Below are 18,001 nucleotides of genomic sequence, written 5' to 3'. Positions count from 1 at the left end.
GCACCTCCTCACATATATATTCAGTAGTACAACTTGCTAGTGGCAGACCACTGACTCCTGTTTACAGTTTCACCTGTTCCAGTATCCTCTCACATAGCAGTGGTACAACTTGCTAACGCAGACCACTGACTCCCCGGATATCTCCACTTGGATTCCATTCCTTCACTCAGACAGCGGTACAACTTGCTATCCGCAGACCGCTGACTCTCATCACCTCCTCGTTTCTGTTGGACATTCCTCCTCACTATAGCAGTGGTACAACTTGCTACCGCAGACCACTGACTACCTTCACGTGTCCTTTGTCCATACAGTTCCTCGTGTATTACTACCTCCATATTGCCAGTGCTGCTAGTCATAGACTTTCCTGAGCATCTCATCATCTGCTATTTCCTGTTCCGTGATCACCCTGCTACCAGAGTACCATATTACCACCTATACTGCTCTGGTAAGCCTATCACCTGGTGATCCCTGGGTAAAGACTCCTAGTGCCCGTGACAATTTGACCATCTGAGTTTTCTAGTAAGTAATGCTCACTGCTTATAATAAGCTGTATACGCAATAAACACATATGATTAATTTGATTTCAGCATATTTCATGTTTTATGCAATACCTGAAGAAGATATAAAAGGAGGGACAGTAGAATGGTTGCGACTTGTGTAGACTGGCACTTGTGTGGTTGTGGATACCACGGGAATGTCTGTAGAATTATCTAGAAATGAAACAACAAACATCAACATTTCTCTTTAGTTTTCTCTTTGACATTTTTCTGTTGCTGGTTTATTTCAGCAGTTTTCTTTGTCTGTGATTGCGGTTGCAGGACATTTGTATGACCAAATGAAATACTCATAAAGTCAATAGTAAAGTAATACAGTCTTAATGATCATGAACAAAATATTTATCCGTAAAAAGTTCCATTGATTTTCTGTATTTGAACCCATCATCTATACTAGAAACCACTTTCACTAAACAAGTCCCAAATCACTGAAATATGTGTGTGTGTCCTTCATACCTTATTACTACAAAGTGTAGAAAGTGTAATGAGAACATTGACTTGAGAAAACAGCATTCAACACTCTCTGTTGATGAAAAAGTGTTATAGAAACTTATATATCTCATAACTACTCTGTCCACTCAAAATTAAATGTTGTCTAATATGGAAAACAGCTTAAGGGGTTAAAATATGCTACCACAAAGAAAAAAATGTAATTTCCACTTGCCTATGTTCCCATTGACATCTTCAGGATGGAGTTTGTCCACCCTGAATGCCCAGCGCCCAGTTACATTGACATTAGTTGTGTGCGATATGTTGCCAATAGCTGGAGAGCGGGATCCTGGGATTGTGTAGTATCCTGTGTTGTATCCACTGTTGAGTCCAACCTTTTAAAAAGTAGAACAGATTGAAAGTCTTTTTTAAAGTCTGAGCAAATCACACTCCACCCAAAGACATTTAAAGTGCCTGTCCTGCCCAAGGAGTAACTATGATATCAATGATGTTACTGGACGCCTATCATTGCAAACTATCATCATTATCATCAACATTTTTTTATATAGCACCAGCTGATTCCATAGCACTTTACAATTGAGAACAAACAGTAATAAAACAATACTGGGTAACACATACAGAGAGGTAAGAGGGCTTTTCTTGCAAGTTTGCAACCTATGAGACAATGGTTTGATACATAAGGGTAAGTGGAAACTCATATTGAATATTTGTCAAGCTAGAATGCAATGGTTACAAAGTATTTAGTGGGCTGTATGCTCAGTCACACAACTATGTTGTTCAGAGGGTTGTTGTCTTGTGTTAGCTGTGTAGAGGGTGGTAATAGGGTAACCTAGAGAGATAAAGTGGGTGGTTGAGGAATATTATAAGCTTGTTTGAGGTAGGTTTTCAGAGAACGCTTGAAAGATTGAAGACTAGAGGAAAGTCTCGTGGTGCGAGGGAGTGAATTCCATAAAGTGCGTGCAGTCCGAAAAATAGTCCTTTAACCGAAAATGCAAGGAAGTGATGAGAGTGGAAGAGAGATGCCGATCTTGGGCAGAATGGAGGAGTCGAGTTGGGAGATATTTTGAGACAAGTGAGGAGATGTATGTTGGTGGAATTTTCTTGATGGCCTTGTATGTTAGTAGAAGAATTTTATAATGGATTCCTTGAAAAACAGGCAACCAATATAGAGAGTCAGATTTTGGGAAGACCAATAAGGAGGAAAATCCAATAATCGATGCAGGAGATGAGGAGTGCATGAATTAAAGTTTTTGCAGTGTCTTGTGAGAGATATGTATGTATTCTGGAAATGTTTTTCAGATGTATGCAGCATGATTTAAATATAGAGTTGATGTGGGGAACAAGGGATATTTGTGAGTTATGGTCATGTTGTCAACAGAAATAGAAATGTCACACAGGAAGCTTCTATTGTTGGGTGGGAATATTATTAATTCTATTTTTGAAAGATTGACTTTGAAATGGCGAGAGGACATCCAAGACGAAATGGCAGAAAGACAGTCAGTAACGCGAGAGAAAACAGATGGTGAAAGATCCGGAGAGGATAGACAAATTTGTGTATCATCCGCATACAGATGATACTGAAATCCAAAGGAGTCACTAGTTTTCCAAGAGAAGTGGTGTAGATAGAGAATAGCAGAGCACCTGGGACTGAGCCTTGTGGTACTCCAACTGATAAAGGAAGCGAAGTGGAGGTTGTTCCAGAGAAATTAACACTGAAAGAGCAATTAGATAGGTAGGATGAGAACGAGGATAAGACAGTGTTTTAAAGACATAGGCATTGTAGCGTTTGTATGAGGGGAGAGTTGTCAACAGTGATGAATGAATCAGAGAGATCCAGGAGAATTAGAAGAGAGTAATGATCTTTAGTCTTTTGAATGCTCTTATTGAAAAGTGATAAAGTGAAAACTTCTTATTGATCTTCTCTTTTCACCACACTCTAACATCAACTATATAACTGGAAATATATTTTTTATGTTTCCAAATTTCGAAATATTTTTCAGTATTCTTGCCTTATTAGGAAAAAATGCTCTTCCAAGAAAAACTATCTGTTTAAATCAATCATACCATGACTACAGTTCTCATCTTTATAACTGTATTTAAGGTTTGAATATAGGAATCAATGATTGCTCTGAAACATAGTGCTAATCCACAAATGAATGGTATCCTCACCAGCGCAAATGGTCCAAAATACACTGAGCTGTTGCCTTCCACACTGGGCCACTGAATGTCTTCATAATTTAATAAAACAAAAGTGTAATTTCCATCTGTGCACAGAACAGCCTGAAATGTGTTGACCTAAAAGAAAACAACAGAATAGGTCATTTAGATGCCTGCATTTATACGCAAGATAAGTTGCATTACACATTCATGAACACAAATAAACACAATACATGACAGAAGATAGCCAGTGTAGTAGATTGCCCACCTTGTTGGTTGCAGATCCAAAATAAGCAACACTGTCCCATGTTGCCACAAAAACCCACTGAGCTGTGAAGTTCAGATGATGGAAGTAAGCTCTGATATCAGATGTTGCCCGGTACAGAAGTACAGGATCTGTGCTCTGGCGGAAATATATGTCACCTGCTATCTGATTATTTATGTCTGCCCAAAAGAGAGCTAAGAATGGGTTTCCAAAAGCCACAGGCAGTTCTTGAGGTGTCCATTGTCCAATTGGCAAACGGAATGACAGTAAACCATTATTGTTCACCTTTGAGGGAAAAGATAAGGCAAAAGATTAAGGACAAAAAATCTTAAGATAAAGCTTTAGAAGTTAAATGTGTGTTCTAAATAAAGTTGGAACATTTTCTTAATAGGTACATGGACAATAAATTCAATATTTAATCTATCTCTGGGATGAAAACTGTTGTTTTATTTGTCTGGACAAAAAAAAAAATTATCTGCTGAGTATTAGGAATCAAGTGGATACAGTTGGGTCATTGCATAATGCAGTAGATTTCTTTTGTTGTATGTCAGTAAATTGGATATAAGTATGTCTGAAATCAGTGGGATACAGATACCTACATAGAGGGAAGAGTAGTTACTCCCAAAAAGTGGGATTGCTGTAGAAAGTCGTATTATTGACGAAGATCCATCATCAGACTTTGGATTGATAGTGTCAATTGCTGATCCATATGGGTAGAGCAGATCTGAGGCAAACAAAAGTCCTGTGTTATTATTACTTAAAAAAACAACATCAAGAAATAATTCTTTACAACACTGACTATATTATAGCATCTTCTACTACACATTACATTGAGATACATTACTTGCAGATGTTAGGTGAAGTGAAAAATTTTCAACATGCCATACATAATTCAAGCGAAACTTTGCAGCATTAAATGTTTACTTTTTTTAATTAGTCTATAGATACTTTCACATTTGTCATTAAACCCAGATATGGGAAACCTCATTCTGTACAAGGTAAGTGATGATAGATTTTCTGTGACTTCCTTGCAGAAAAAGATGTGCCGGTTATTCTTTTCCAAGACATTCTCAGTTTGGGTATGGATTCCCTTACATTCATATTCAAGACATATTCAGTTTTGGTATAGTCTCCTTTACAGACTAATCATTTAAAAGACCTCTGGCATAGGAGTCTTTTACAGAATTGTGCTAAAATTTGTGATAATATCCTTTTGAATGTTGACCTACTTTCTTGCTTATGGCAATCACTGAGGGATAGTAAATCACAATGCTGAAGTTAGTAGATTTATATTAAATCAGAATATCAAATCAGCAACTAGCTTTCGCCTCTTTAGAGAATACTAGTCAATGAAAGACAATGTCTGACTGGTGGGTGAGTTTTAAGTGCAGATTTGACCCTCTGAGTTCTTCTAGTAAGTAATGCTCACTGCTTATAATAAGCTGTATACACAATAAACACATATAATTAATTTGATTTCAGCATATTTCATGTTTTATGCAATACCTGAAGAAGATATAAAAGGAGGGACAGTAGAATGGTTGCGACTTGTGTAGACTGGCACTTGTGTGGTTGTGGATACCACAGGAATGTCTGTAGAATTATCTGCAAATGAAAACAATAAACATCAACATTTCTCCGTTAGTCTTCTCTTTGACATTTTTCTGTTGCTGGATTATTTCAGCAGTTTTCTTTGTCTGTGATTGCGGTTGCAGGACATTTGTATGACCAAATGAAATACTCATAAAGTCAATAGTAAAGTAATACGGTCCTACCGATCATGAACAAAATATCTATCCATCAAAAGTTCCATTGATTTTCTATATTTGAAACCATCATCTATACTAGAAACCACTTTCACTAAACAAGTCTCAAGTCCCTGAAATATGTGTGTGTATCCTTCATACCTTATTACTACAAAGTGTATAAAGTGTAATGAGAACATTGACTTGAGAAAACAGCATTCAACACTCTCTGATGATAACTAAAGTGTTATAGAAACTTATATATCTCATAACTACTCTGTCCTGTGAAAATTAAATGTTGTCTAATATGGAAAACAGCTTAAGTGGTTAAAATATGCTTCCACGATGAAAAAAATGTAATTTCCTCTTACCTATGTTCCCATTGACATCTTCAGGATGGAGTTTGTCCACTCTGAATGCCCAGCGCCCAGTTACATTGACATTGCTTGTGTGCGATATGTTGCCGATGGCTATAGAGCGGGATCCTGGGATTGTGTAGTATCCTGTGTTATACCCACTATTAAGTCCAGCCTTTCAAAAAGAAGAACAGATTGAATGGTTCTGTTAAAGTATGTGCAAATCACACTCTACTCAAAGTCGATTAAAGTGCCTGTCCTGCCCTTGAAATAACCACAATATCAGTCATGTTACTGGACTCCTATCATTGCAAACTATAGTCTTTTGTATGTTCTTAGTGAAAATTGAAAACTACTTACTGATCTTCTATTTCCACCACCCCCTATCATCACCTATATAACTGGAAATTTATTTTCTGTGTTTCCAAATATCAAAATATTTGTTTCAGTATTCTTATCTTCTTTGGACGGAATACGCTTTCAAGAAAATCTATCTGTTTAAATCAATCATATTGTGACTACAGTTCTCTGGTGTGTGCCTCATCCTTACAACTGTATTTAAGGCTTGAAAATAGGAATCCATGATTGCACTGAAACATATTGCTATTGAATGGTATGCTCACCAGCGCAAATGGTCCAATATATACTGAGCTGTTGCCATCCACACTCGGCCACTGAATGTCTTCATAATTTATTAAAACAAAAGTTAGATTTCCATCTGTGCACAGAACAGCCTGAAATGTGTTGACCTGAAAGTACACACCAAGATAGGTCATTTAGATGTCTGCATTTAAATGTAAGATAAGTTGCATTACACATTCATGAACACAAATGAACACAATACATGACAGAAGATAGCCAGTGTAGTAGATTGCCCACCTTGTTGGTTGCAGATCCATAATAAGCAACACTGTCCCATGTTGCCACAAACACCCACTGAGCTGTGAAGTTCAGGTGATGGAAGTAAGCTCTGATATCAGATGTTGCCCGGTACAGAAGTACAGGATCTGTGCTCTGGCGGAAATATATGTCACCTGCTATCTGATTATTTATGTCTGCCCAAAAGAGAGCTAAGAATGGGTTTCCAAAAGCCACAGGCAGTTCTTGAGGTGTCCATTGTCCAATTGGCAAACGGAATGACAGTAAACCATTATTGTTCACCTGTGAGGGAAAAGATAAGGCAAAAGATTAAGGACAAAAAATCTTAAGATAAAGCTTCATAAGTTAAATGTGTGTTCTAAATAAAGTTGGAACATTTTCTTAATAGGTACATGGACAATAAATTCAATATTTAATCTATCTCTGGGATGAAAACTGTTGTTTTATTTGTCTGGACAAAAAACACAAATTATCTGCATAGTATTAGGAATCAAGTTGATACAGTTGGGTCATTGCATAATGCAGTAGATTTCTTCTGTTTGTATGTCAGGAAATTGGATATAACTTTGTCTGAAATCAGTGGGATACAGATACCTACATAGAGGGAAGAGTAGTTACTCCCAAAAAGTGGGATTGCTGTAGAAAGTCGTATTATTGATGAAGATCCATCATCAGACTTTGGATTGATAGTGTCAATTGCTGATCCATATGGGTAGAGCAGGTCTGAGGTAAACAAAAGTCCTGTGTTATTATTACTTAAAAAAACAACATCAAGAAATAATTCTTTACAACACTGACTATATTATAGCATCTTCTACTACACATTACATTGAGATACATTACTTGCAGATGTTAGGTGAAGTGAAACATTTTCAACATGCCATACATAATACAAGCAAAACTTTGCAGCATTTAATGTTTACTTTTTTTTAATTAGTCTATAGATACTTTCACATTTGTCATTAAACTCAGATATGGGAAACCTCATTCTGTACAAGGTAAGTGATGATAGATTTTCTTTGACTTTCTTGCAGAAAAAGATGTGACTGTTATTCTTTTCCAAGACATACTCAGTTTGGGTATGAATTCCCTTACAGACATATTAAAGACATACTCAGTTTGGGTATAGTTTCCTTCACAGACTATTCATTTAAAAGACCTCTGGCATAGGAGTCTTTTACAGAATTGTGCTAAAATTTGTGATAATATCCTTTTGAATGTTGACCTACTTTCTTGCTTATCGCAATCAGTGAGGGATAGTAAATCACAATGCTGAAGGTTGTAGATTTACATTAAATCAGAATTTCTAATCAGCAATTAGCTTTCGCCTCTTTAGAGAATACTAGTCAATGAAAGACAATGTCTGACTGGTGGGTGAGTTTGAAGTGCTGATTTGACCATCTGAGTTCTTCTAGTAAGTAATGCTCACTGCTTATAATAAGCTGCATACACAATAAACACATGTGATTAATTTGATTTCAGATTATTTCATGTTTTATGCAATACCTGAAGAAGATATAAAAGGAGGGACAGTAGAATGGTTGCGACTTGTGTAGACTGGCACTTGTGTGGTTGTGGATACCACGGGAATGTCTGTAGAATTATCTACAAATGAAACAACAAACATCAACATTTCTCTTTAGTTTTCTCTTTGACATGTTGCTGTTGCTGGTTTATTTCAGCAGTTTTCTTTGTCTGTGATTGCGGTTGCAGGACATTTGTATGACCAAATGAAATACTCATAAAGTCAATAGTAAAGTAATACAGTCCCACCGATCATGAACAAAATATTTATCTGTAAAAGTTTCATTGATTTTCTGTGTTTGAACCCATCATCTATACTAGAAACCACTTTCACTAAACAAGTTCCAAATCACTGAAATATGTGTGTGTGTCCTTCATACCTTATTACTACAAAGTGTAGAAAGTGTAATGAGAACATTGACTTGAGAAAACAGCATTCAACACTCTCTGTTGATGAAAAAGTGTTATAGAAACTTATGTATCTCATAACTACTCTGTCCACTCAAAATTAAATGTTGTCTAATATGGAAAACAGCTTAAGTGGTTAAAATATGCTACCACACAGAAAAAAATGTAATTTCCACCTACCTATAATCCCATTGACATCTTCAGGATGGAGTTTGTCCACTCTGAATGCCCAGCGCCCAGTTACATTGACATTAGTTGTGTGCGATATGTTACCAATAGCTGGAGAGCGGGATCCTGGGATTGTGTAGTATCCTGTGTTGTATCCACTGTTGAGTCCAACCTTACAAAAAGTAGAACAGATTGAAAGTCTTTTTTAAAGTCTGAGCATATCACACTCCACCCAAAGACATTTAAAGTGCCTGTCCTGCCCAAGGAGTAACTACGATATCAATGATGTTACTGGACGCCTATCATTGCAAACGATCATCATTATCATCAACATTTTTTTATATAGCACGAGTTGATTCCATAGCACTTTACAATTGAGAACAAACAGTAATAAAACAATACTGGGTAACACATACAGAGAGGTAAGAGGGCTCTTCTTGCAAGTTTGCAACCTATGAGACAATGGTTTGATACATAAGGGTAAGTGCTACATCATATTGAATATGTATCAAGCTAAAATGCAAAGTTTAGAAAGTATTTAGTGGGCTGTATGCTCAGTCACACAACTATGTTGTTCAGAGGGTTGTTGTCTTGTGTTAGCTGAGTAGAGGTTGGTAATACGGTAACCTAGGGAGATAAAGTTGGTGGATGAGGAATATTATAAGCTTGTCTGAGGTGGGTTTTCAGAGAACGCTTGAAAGATTGAAGACTAGAGGAAAGTCTTGTGGTGCGAGGGAGTGAATTCCATAAAGTGCGTGCAGTCCGAAAAAAAGTCCTTTAACCGAAAATGCAAGGAAGTGATGAGAGTGGAAGAGAGATGCCGATCTTGGGCAGAATGGAGGAGTCGAGTTGGGAGATATTTTGAGACAAGTGAGGAGATGTATGTTGGTGGAATTTTCTTGATGGCCTTGTATGTTAGTAGAAGAATTTTATAATGGATTCCTTGAAAAACAGGCAACCAATATAGAGAGTCCGATTTTGGGAAGACCAATAAGGAGGAAAATCCAATAATCGATGCAGGAGATGATGAGTGCATGAATTAAAGTTTTTGCAGTGTCTTGTGAGAGATATGTATGTATTCTGGAAATGTTTTTCAGATGTATGCAGCATGATTAAAATATAGAGTTGATGTGGGGAACAAGGGATATTTGTGAGTTATGGTCATGTTGTCAACAGAAATAGAAATGTCACACAGGAAGCTTCTATTGTTGGGTGGGAATATTATTAATTCTATTTTTGAAAGATTGACTTTGAAAAGGCGAGAGGACATCCAAGACGAAATGGCAGAAAGACAGTCAGTATTGCAAGAGAAAACAGATGGTGAGAGATAAGGAGAGGATAGACAAATTTGTGTATCATCCGCATACAGATGATACTGAAATCAAAAGGAGTCACTAGTTTTCCAAGAGAAGTGTTGTAGAGAATAGCAGAGCACCTGGAACTGAGCCTTGTGGTACTCTAACTGATAAAGGAAGTGAAGTGGAGGTTGTTCCAGAGAAATTAACACTGAAATAGCAAGTAGATAGGTAGGATGAGAACGAGCATAAGACAGTGTTTCAATGACATAGGGATTGTAGAGTTTGTATGAGGAAAGAGTGGTCAACAGTGTTGAGTGCAGCAGAGATATCCAGGAGAATTAGAAGAGAGTAATGATCTTTAGTCTTTTGAATGCTCTTATTGAAAAGTGATCAAGTGAAAACTTCTTATTGATCTTCTCTTTCCACCACACTCTAACATCAACTATATAACTGGAAATATATTTTTTGTGTTTCCAAATTTCTAAATATATTTCAGTATTCTTGCCTTATGAGGACAAAATGCTCTTCCAAGAAAAACTATCTGTTTAAATCAATCACATCATAACCACAGTTCTCATCATTATAACTGTATTTAAGGTTTGAATATAGGAATCCATGATTGCTCTGAAACATATTGCTAATCCACAAATGAATGGTATGCTCACCAGCGCAAATGGTCCAAAATACACTGAGCTGTTGCCTGCCACACTCGGCCACTGAATGTCTTCATAATTTAATAAAACAAAAGTTAGATTTCCATCTGTGCACAGAACAGCCTGAAATGTGTTGACCTAAAAGTACACAACAGGGTAGGTCATTTAGATGTCTGCATTTAAATGTAAGATAAGTTGTATCACACATTCATGAACACAAATGAACACAATATATGTTAGAAGATAGCCAGTGTAGTAGATTGCCCACCTTGTTGGTTGTAGATCCATAATAAGCAACACTGTCCCATGTTGCCACAAACGCCCACTGAGCTGTGAAGTTCAGATGATGGAAGTAAGCTTTGATATCAGATGTTGCCCGGTACAGAAGTACAGGATCTGTGCTCTGGCGGAAATATATGTCACCTGCTTCCTGATTATTTATGTCTGCCCAAAAGAGAGCTAAAAATGGGTTTCCAAAAGCCACAGGCAGTTCTTGAGGTACAAATTGCCCGATTGGCAATCGGAATGACAGTAAACCATTATTGTTCACCTGTAATGGAAAAGATAAGGCTAAATGATCGAGGAAAGAATATCTTAAGATAAAGCTTCAGAAGTTAAATATGTTCTCTAAATACAGTGGAACATTTTCTCAATAGGTTCATGGACATTAAATTCAATATTTCATCAATCTCTTGGATGAAAACTGTTTTATTTGTTTGGACAAAAAACACAAATTATCTGCATAGTATTAGGATCAAGTGGATGAGGTTGGGTCATTGCATAATGCTGTAGCTTCTTCTGTTTGTATGTCAATAAATTGGAATAAAGTATGTCTGAAATCGGTGGGATACAGATACCTACATAGAGGGAAGAGTAGTTACTCCCAAAAAGTGGGATTGCTGTAGAAAGTCTTATTATTGACGAAGATCCATCATCAGACTTTAGATTGATAGTGTCAATTGCTGATCCATATGCGTAGAGCAGATCTAGAGCACACAAAAGCCCTGTGTTATTCTTACTTACAAAGTCAACATCAAGAAAGAATTGTTTACAACACTGACTATATTATAGCCTATTCTATTACACATTATATTGAGATACATTACTTACAGATGTTAGGTGAAGTGAAAAATTTTCAACATGCCATACATAATACAAACGAAATTATGCAGCATTTAATGTTTACTTTTTTTAATTAGTCTATAGATACTTTCACATTTGTCATTAAACTCAGATATGGGAAACCTCATTCTGTACAAGGTAAGTGATGATAGATTTTCTTTGACTTCCTTGCAGAAAAAGATGTGCCGGTTATTCTTATCCAAGACATACTCAGTTTGGGTATGGCTTCCCTTACATTCATATTCAAGACATATTCAGTTTTGGTATAGTCTCCTTTACAGACTATTCATTTAAAAGACCTCTGGCATAGGAGTCTTTTACAGAATTGTGCTAAAATTTGTGATAATATTCTTCTGAATGTTGTCCTACTTTCTTGCTTATGGCAATCACTGAGGGATAGTAAATCACAATGCTGAAGGTTGTAGATTTACATTAAATCAGAATATCTAATCAGCAATTATCTTTCTCCTCTTTAGAGAATACTAGTCAATGAAAGACAATGTCTGACTGGTGGGTGAGTTAAAAGTTCAGATTTGACCCTCTGAGTTCTTCTAGTAAGTAATGCTCACTGCTTATAATAAGCTGTATACACAATAAACACATATGATTAATTTGATTTCAGCATATTTCATGTTGTATGCAATACCTGAAGAAGATATAAAAGGAGGGACAGTAGAATGGCTGCGACTTGTGTAGACTGGTACTTGTGTGGTTGTGGATACCACAAGAATGTCTGTAGAATTATCTACAAATGAAAACAACAAACGTCAACATTTCTTCGTTTTCTGTTTGACAATTTTCTGTTGCTGGTTTATTTCAGCAGTTTTCTTTGTCTGTGATTGCGGTTGCAGGACATTTGTATGGGCAAATGAAATACTCATAAAGTCAATAGCAAAGTAATGCAGTCCCACCGATCATGAACAAAATATTTATCCATTAAAAGTTCCATTGATTTTCTATATTTGAAACCATCATCTATACTAGAAACCACTTTCACTAAACAAGTCTCAAGTCCCTGAAATATGTGTATGTGTCCTTCATACCTTATTACTACAAAGTTTATAAAGTGTAATGAGAACATTGACTTGAGAAAACAGCATTCAACACTCTCTGATGATAACAAAAGTGTTATAGAAACTTATATATCTCATAACTACTCTGTCCTGTGAAAATTAAATGTTGTCTAATATGGAAAACAGCTTAAGTGGTTAAAATATGCTTCCACGATGAAAAAAATGTAATTTCCTCTTACCTATGTTCCCATTGACATCTTCAGGATGGAGTTTGTCCACTCTGAATGCCCAGCGCCCAGTTACATTGACATTGCTTGTGTGCGATATGTTGCCGATGGCTATAGAGCGGGATCCTGGGATTGTGTAGTATCCTGTGTTATACCCACTATTAAGTCCAGCCTTTCAAAAAGAAGAACAGATTGAATGGTTCTGTTAAAGTATGTGCAAATCACACTCTACTCAAAGTCGATTAAAGTGCCTGTCCTGCCCTTGGAATAACCACAATATCAGTCATGTTACTGGACTCCTATCATTGCAAACTATAGTCTTTTGTATGTTCTTAGTGAAAATTGAAAACTACTTACTGATCTTCTATTTCCACCACCCCCTATCATCACCTATATAACTGGAAATTTATTTTCTGTGTTTCCAAATATCAAAATATTTGTTTCAGTATTCTTGTCTTCTTTGGACGGAATACGCTTTCAAGAAAATCTATCTGTTTAAATCAATCATATTATGACTACAGTTCTCTGGTGTGTGCCTCATCCTTACAACTGTATTTAAGGCTTGAAAATAGGAATCCATGATTGCTCTGAAACATATTGCTATTGAATGGTATGCTCACCAGTGCAAATGGTCCAATATATACTGAGCTGTTGCCATCCACACTCGGCCACTGAATGTCTTCATAATTTATTAAAACAAAAGTTAGATTTCCATCTGTGCACAGAACAGCCTGAAATGTGTTGACCTGAAAGTACACACCAAGATAGGTCATTTAGATGTCTGCATTTAAATGTAAGATAAGTTGCATTACACATTCATGAACATAAATGAACACAATACATGACAGAAGATAGCCAGTGTAGTAGATTGCCCACCTTGTTGGTTGCAGATCCATAATAAGCAACACTGTCCCATGTTGCCACAAACACCCACTGAGCTGTGAAGTTCAGGTGATGGAAGTAAGCTCTGATATCAGATGTTGCCCGGTACAGAAGTACAGGATCTGTGCTCTGGCGGAAATATATGTCACCTGCTATCTCATTATTTATGTCTGCCCAAAAGAGAGCTAAGAATGGGTTTCCAAAAGCCACAGGCAGTTCTTGAGGTGTCCATTGTCCAATTGGCAAACGGAATGACAGTAAACCATTATTGTTCACCTGTGAGGGAAAAGATAAGGCAAAAGATTAAGGACAAAAAATCTTAAGATAAAGCTTCATAAGTTAAATGTGTGTTCTAAATAAAGTTGGAACATTTTCTTAATAGGTACATGGACAATAAATTCAATATTTAATCTATCTCTGGGATGAAAACTGTTGTTTTATTTGTCTGGACAAAAAACACAAATTATCTGCATAGTATTAGGAATCAAGTTGATACAGTTGGGTCATTGCATAATGCAGTAGATTTCTTCTGTTTGTATGTCAGGAAATTGGATATAACTTTGTCTGAAATCAGTGGGATACAGATACCTACATAGAGGGAAGAGTAGTTACTCCCAAAAAGTGGGATTGCTGTAGAAAGTCGTATTATTGACGAAGATCCATCATCAGACTTTGGATTGATAGTGTCAATTGCTGATCCATATGGGTAGAGCAGGTCTGAGGTAAACAAAAGTCCTGTGTTATTATTACTTAAAAAAACAACATCAAGAAATAATTCTTTACAACACTGACTATATTATAGCATCTTCTACTACACATTACATTGAGATACATTACTTGCAGATGTTAGGTGAAGTGAAACATTTTCAACATGCCATACATAATACAAGCAAAACTTTGCAGCATTTAATGTTTACTTTTTTTTAATTAGTCTATAGATACTTTCACATTTGTCATTAAACTCAGATATGGGAAACCTCATTCTGTACAAGGTAAGTGATGATAGATTTTCTTTGACTTTCTTGCAGAAAAAGATGTGCCGGTTATTCTTATCCAAGACATACTCAGTTTGGGTATGAATTCCCTTACAGACATATTAAAGACATACTCAGTTTTGGTATAGTTTCCTTCACAGACTATTCATTTAAAAGACCTCTGGCATAGGAATCTTTTACCGAATTGTGCTAAAATTTGTGATAATATCCTTCTGAATGTTGTCCTACTTTCTTGCTTATCACAATCACTGAGGGATAGTAAATCACAATGCTGAAGTTAGTAGATTTACATTAAATCAGAATATCTGATCAGCAATTAGCTTTCACCTCTTTAGAGAATACTAGTCAATGAAAGACAATGTCTGGCGGTTAAGATTTTAGTGCAGATTTAACCCTCTGAGAACTGCTAGTTAGTAATGCTCACTGCCTACAATAAGCTGTATACACAATAAACACATATGATTAATTTGATTTCAGCATATTTCATGTTTTATGCAATACCTGAAGAAGATATAAAAGGAGGGACAGTAGAATGGTTGCGACTTGTGTAGACTGGCACTTGTGTGGTTGTGGATACCACGGGAATGTCTGTAGAATTATCTACAAATGAAAACAACAAACATCAACATTTTTCCGTTTTCTCTTTGACATTTTTCTGTTGCTGGTTTATTTCAGCAGTTTTCTTTGTCTGTGATTGCGGTTGCAGGACATTTGTATGGGCAAATGAAATACTCATAAAGTAAATAGTAAAGTAATACAGTCCCACCGATCATGAACAAAATATTTATCCACAAAAAGTTCCATTGATTTTCTGTATTTGAAACCATCATCTATACTAGAAACCACTTTCACTAAACAAGTCTCAAGTCCCTGAAATATGTGTGTGTGTCCTTCATACCTTATTACAACAAAGTGTAGAAGGTATAATGAGAACATTGACTTGAGAAAACAGCATTCAACACTCTCTGATGATAAAAGTGTTATAGAAACTTAAATTTCTCATAACTACTCTGTCCAGTCAAAATTAAATGTTGTCTAATATGGAAAACAGCTTATGTGGTTAAAATATGCTACCACCAAGAAAAAATGTAATTTCCTCTTACCTATGTTCCCATTGACATCTTCAGGGTGGAGTTTGTCCACTCTGAATGCCCAGCGCCCAGTTACATTGACATTAGTTGTGTGCGATATGTTGCCAATAGCTGGAGAGCGGGATCCTGGGATTGTGTAGTATCCTGTGTTGTATCCACTGTTGAGTCCAACCTTTCAAAAAGTAGAACAGATTGAAAGTCTTCTTTAAAGTCTGAGCAAATCACACTCCACCCAAAGACATTTAAAGTGCCTGTCCTGCCCAAGGAGTAACTACGATATCAATGATGTTACTGGACACCTATCATTGCAAATGATCATCATTATCATCAACATTTTTTTATACAGCACCAGCAGATTCCATAGCGCTTTACAATTGAGAACAAGCAGTAATAAAACAATACTGGGTATAACATACAGAGAGGTAAGAGGGCTCTGCTTGCAAGCTTACAACCTATGAGACAATGGTTTGATACATAAGGGTAAGTGCATTATCATATTGAATATTTGTCAATCTAGAATGCAATGTTTACAAAGTATTTAGTGGGCTGTATGCTCAGTCACACAACTATGTTGTTCAGAGGGTTGTTTGTCTTGTGTTAGCTGAGTAGAGGTTGGTAATAGGGTAACCTAGGGAGATGAAGTGAGTGGTTGAGGAATATTATAAGCTTGTTTGAGGTGGGTTTTCAGAGACTGCTTGAAAGATTGAAGACTAGAGGAAAGTCTCATGGTGCGAGGGAATGTATTCCATAAAGTGGGTGCAGTCCGAAAAAAATAGTCCTTTAACCGAGAATGCAAGGAAGTGATGAGAATGGAAGAGAGATGCAGACCTTGTACTGAATGGAGGTGTCGAGTTTGGAAAATATTTTGAGACAGGTGTGGAGATATATGTTTGTGATATTTTGTAGATGGCCTTGTATGTTAGTAGAATAATTTTATGTTGGATTAGTTGAGAAACAGGCAACAAATATAGAGAGTATGATTTTGGGAAGACCCTTAATGAGGGAATTGCAATAGTCGATCCGGGAGATGATGAGTGCATGAATTAAAGTTTTTGCAGTGTCTTGTGAGAGATATGTATGTATTTTGGAAATGTTTTTTACATGTATGCAGCATGAATTAAATATAGAGTTGATGTGGGGAACAAGGGATATTTGTGATTTATGGTCATGTCGTCAACAGAAATAGAAATGTCACACATGAAGCTTCTATTGTTGGGTGGGAATATTATTAATTCTGTGTTTGAAAGATTGACTTTCAGATGGCGAGAGGACATCCAAGATGAAATGGCAGAAAGACAGTCAATAAAGCGAGAGAAAACAGATGGTGAGAGAAAAGGAGAGGATAGACAAATTTGTGTATCATCCGCATACAGATGATACTGAAATCCAAAGGAGTCACTAGTTTTCCAAAAGAAGTGGTGTAGATAGAGAATAGCAGAGCACCTAGGACTGAACCTTGTGGTACTCTAACTGATAAAGGAAGTGAAGTGGAGGTTGCTCCAGAGAAATTAACACTGAAAGATTAATTAGATAGGTAGGATGAGAACGAGGATAAGACAGTGTTTTGAAGACATAGGGATTGTAGCGTTTGTATGAGGAGAGAGTCGTCAACAGTGTTGAATGCATAAAAGAGATCCAGGAGACTTAGAAGAGAGTCTTTAGTCTTTTGAATGCTCTTATTTAAAAGTGATAAGGTGAAAACTTTTTATTGATCTTCTCTTTCCACCACACCCTATCATCACCTATATAACTGGAAATATATTTTCTGTGTTTACAAACTTCAAAATATTTGTTTCATTATTCTTGTCTTCTTAGAACGGAATGCGCTTACAAGAAAAACTATCTGTTTAAATTAATCATATTATGACTACAGTTCTCTGGTGTGTGCCTCGTCCTTACAACTGTATTTAAGGCTTCAAAATAGGAATCCCTGATTGCACTGAAGCATATTGCTATTGAATGGTATGCTCACCAGCGCAAATGGTCCAAAATATACTGAGCTGTTGCCGTCCATACTCGGCCACTGAATGTCTTCGTAATTTAATAAAACAAAAGTGCGATTTCCATCTGTGCACAGAACAGCCTGAAATGTGTTGACCTGAAAGTACACAACAGGATAGGTAATTTAGATGTCTGCATTTAAATGTAAGATAAGTTGCATTACACATTCATGAACATAAATGAACACAATACATGACAGATGATAGCCAGTGT

General features: G+C 36.5%; 1 protein-coding gene across 1 annotated transcript in view; it reads right to left on the bottom strand.

Moving 5' to 3' along the window:
• LOC142107450 (uncharacterized) overlaps positions 1–6,110 on the bottom strand; it is a 223,850-nt gene extending 217,740 nt beyond the window's left edge. Inside the window, exons 1-8 of the mRNA XM_075190884.1 lie at positions 6,078–6,110; positions 5,543–5,702; positions 4,933–5,031; positions 4,026–4,150; positions 3,430–3,711; positions 3,174–3,299; positions 1,219–1,378; positions 612–710 (exon numbers count right to left, since the gene is read on the bottom strand). Coding sequence (XP_075046985.1) covers positions 612–710; positions 1,219–1,378; positions 3,174–3,299; positions 3,430–3,711; positions 4,026–4,150; positions 4,933–5,031; positions 5,543–5,702; positions 6,078–6,110 — 1,084 coding nt within the window. The remainder of the gene's footprint in view (positions 1–611; positions 711–1,218; positions 1,379–3,173; positions 3,300–3,429; positions 3,712–4,025; positions 4,151–4,932; positions 5,032–5,542; positions 5,703–6,077) is intronic.
• Positions 6,111–18,001: the final 11,891 nt, after the last annotated feature.

Source organism: Mixophyes fleayi, chromosome 11, assembly GCF_038048845.1.
Source record: "Mixophyes fleayi isolate aMixFle1 chromosome 11, aMixFle1.hap1, whole genome shotgun sequence".
Classification (NCBI taxonomy): domain Eukaryota; kingdom Metazoa; phylum Chordata; class Amphibia; order Anura; family Limnodynastidae; genus Mixophyes; species Mixophyes fleayi.
Note: the sequence above shows the minus strand (reverse complement) of the source record. Positions and strands in the feature narration are given on the sequence as shown.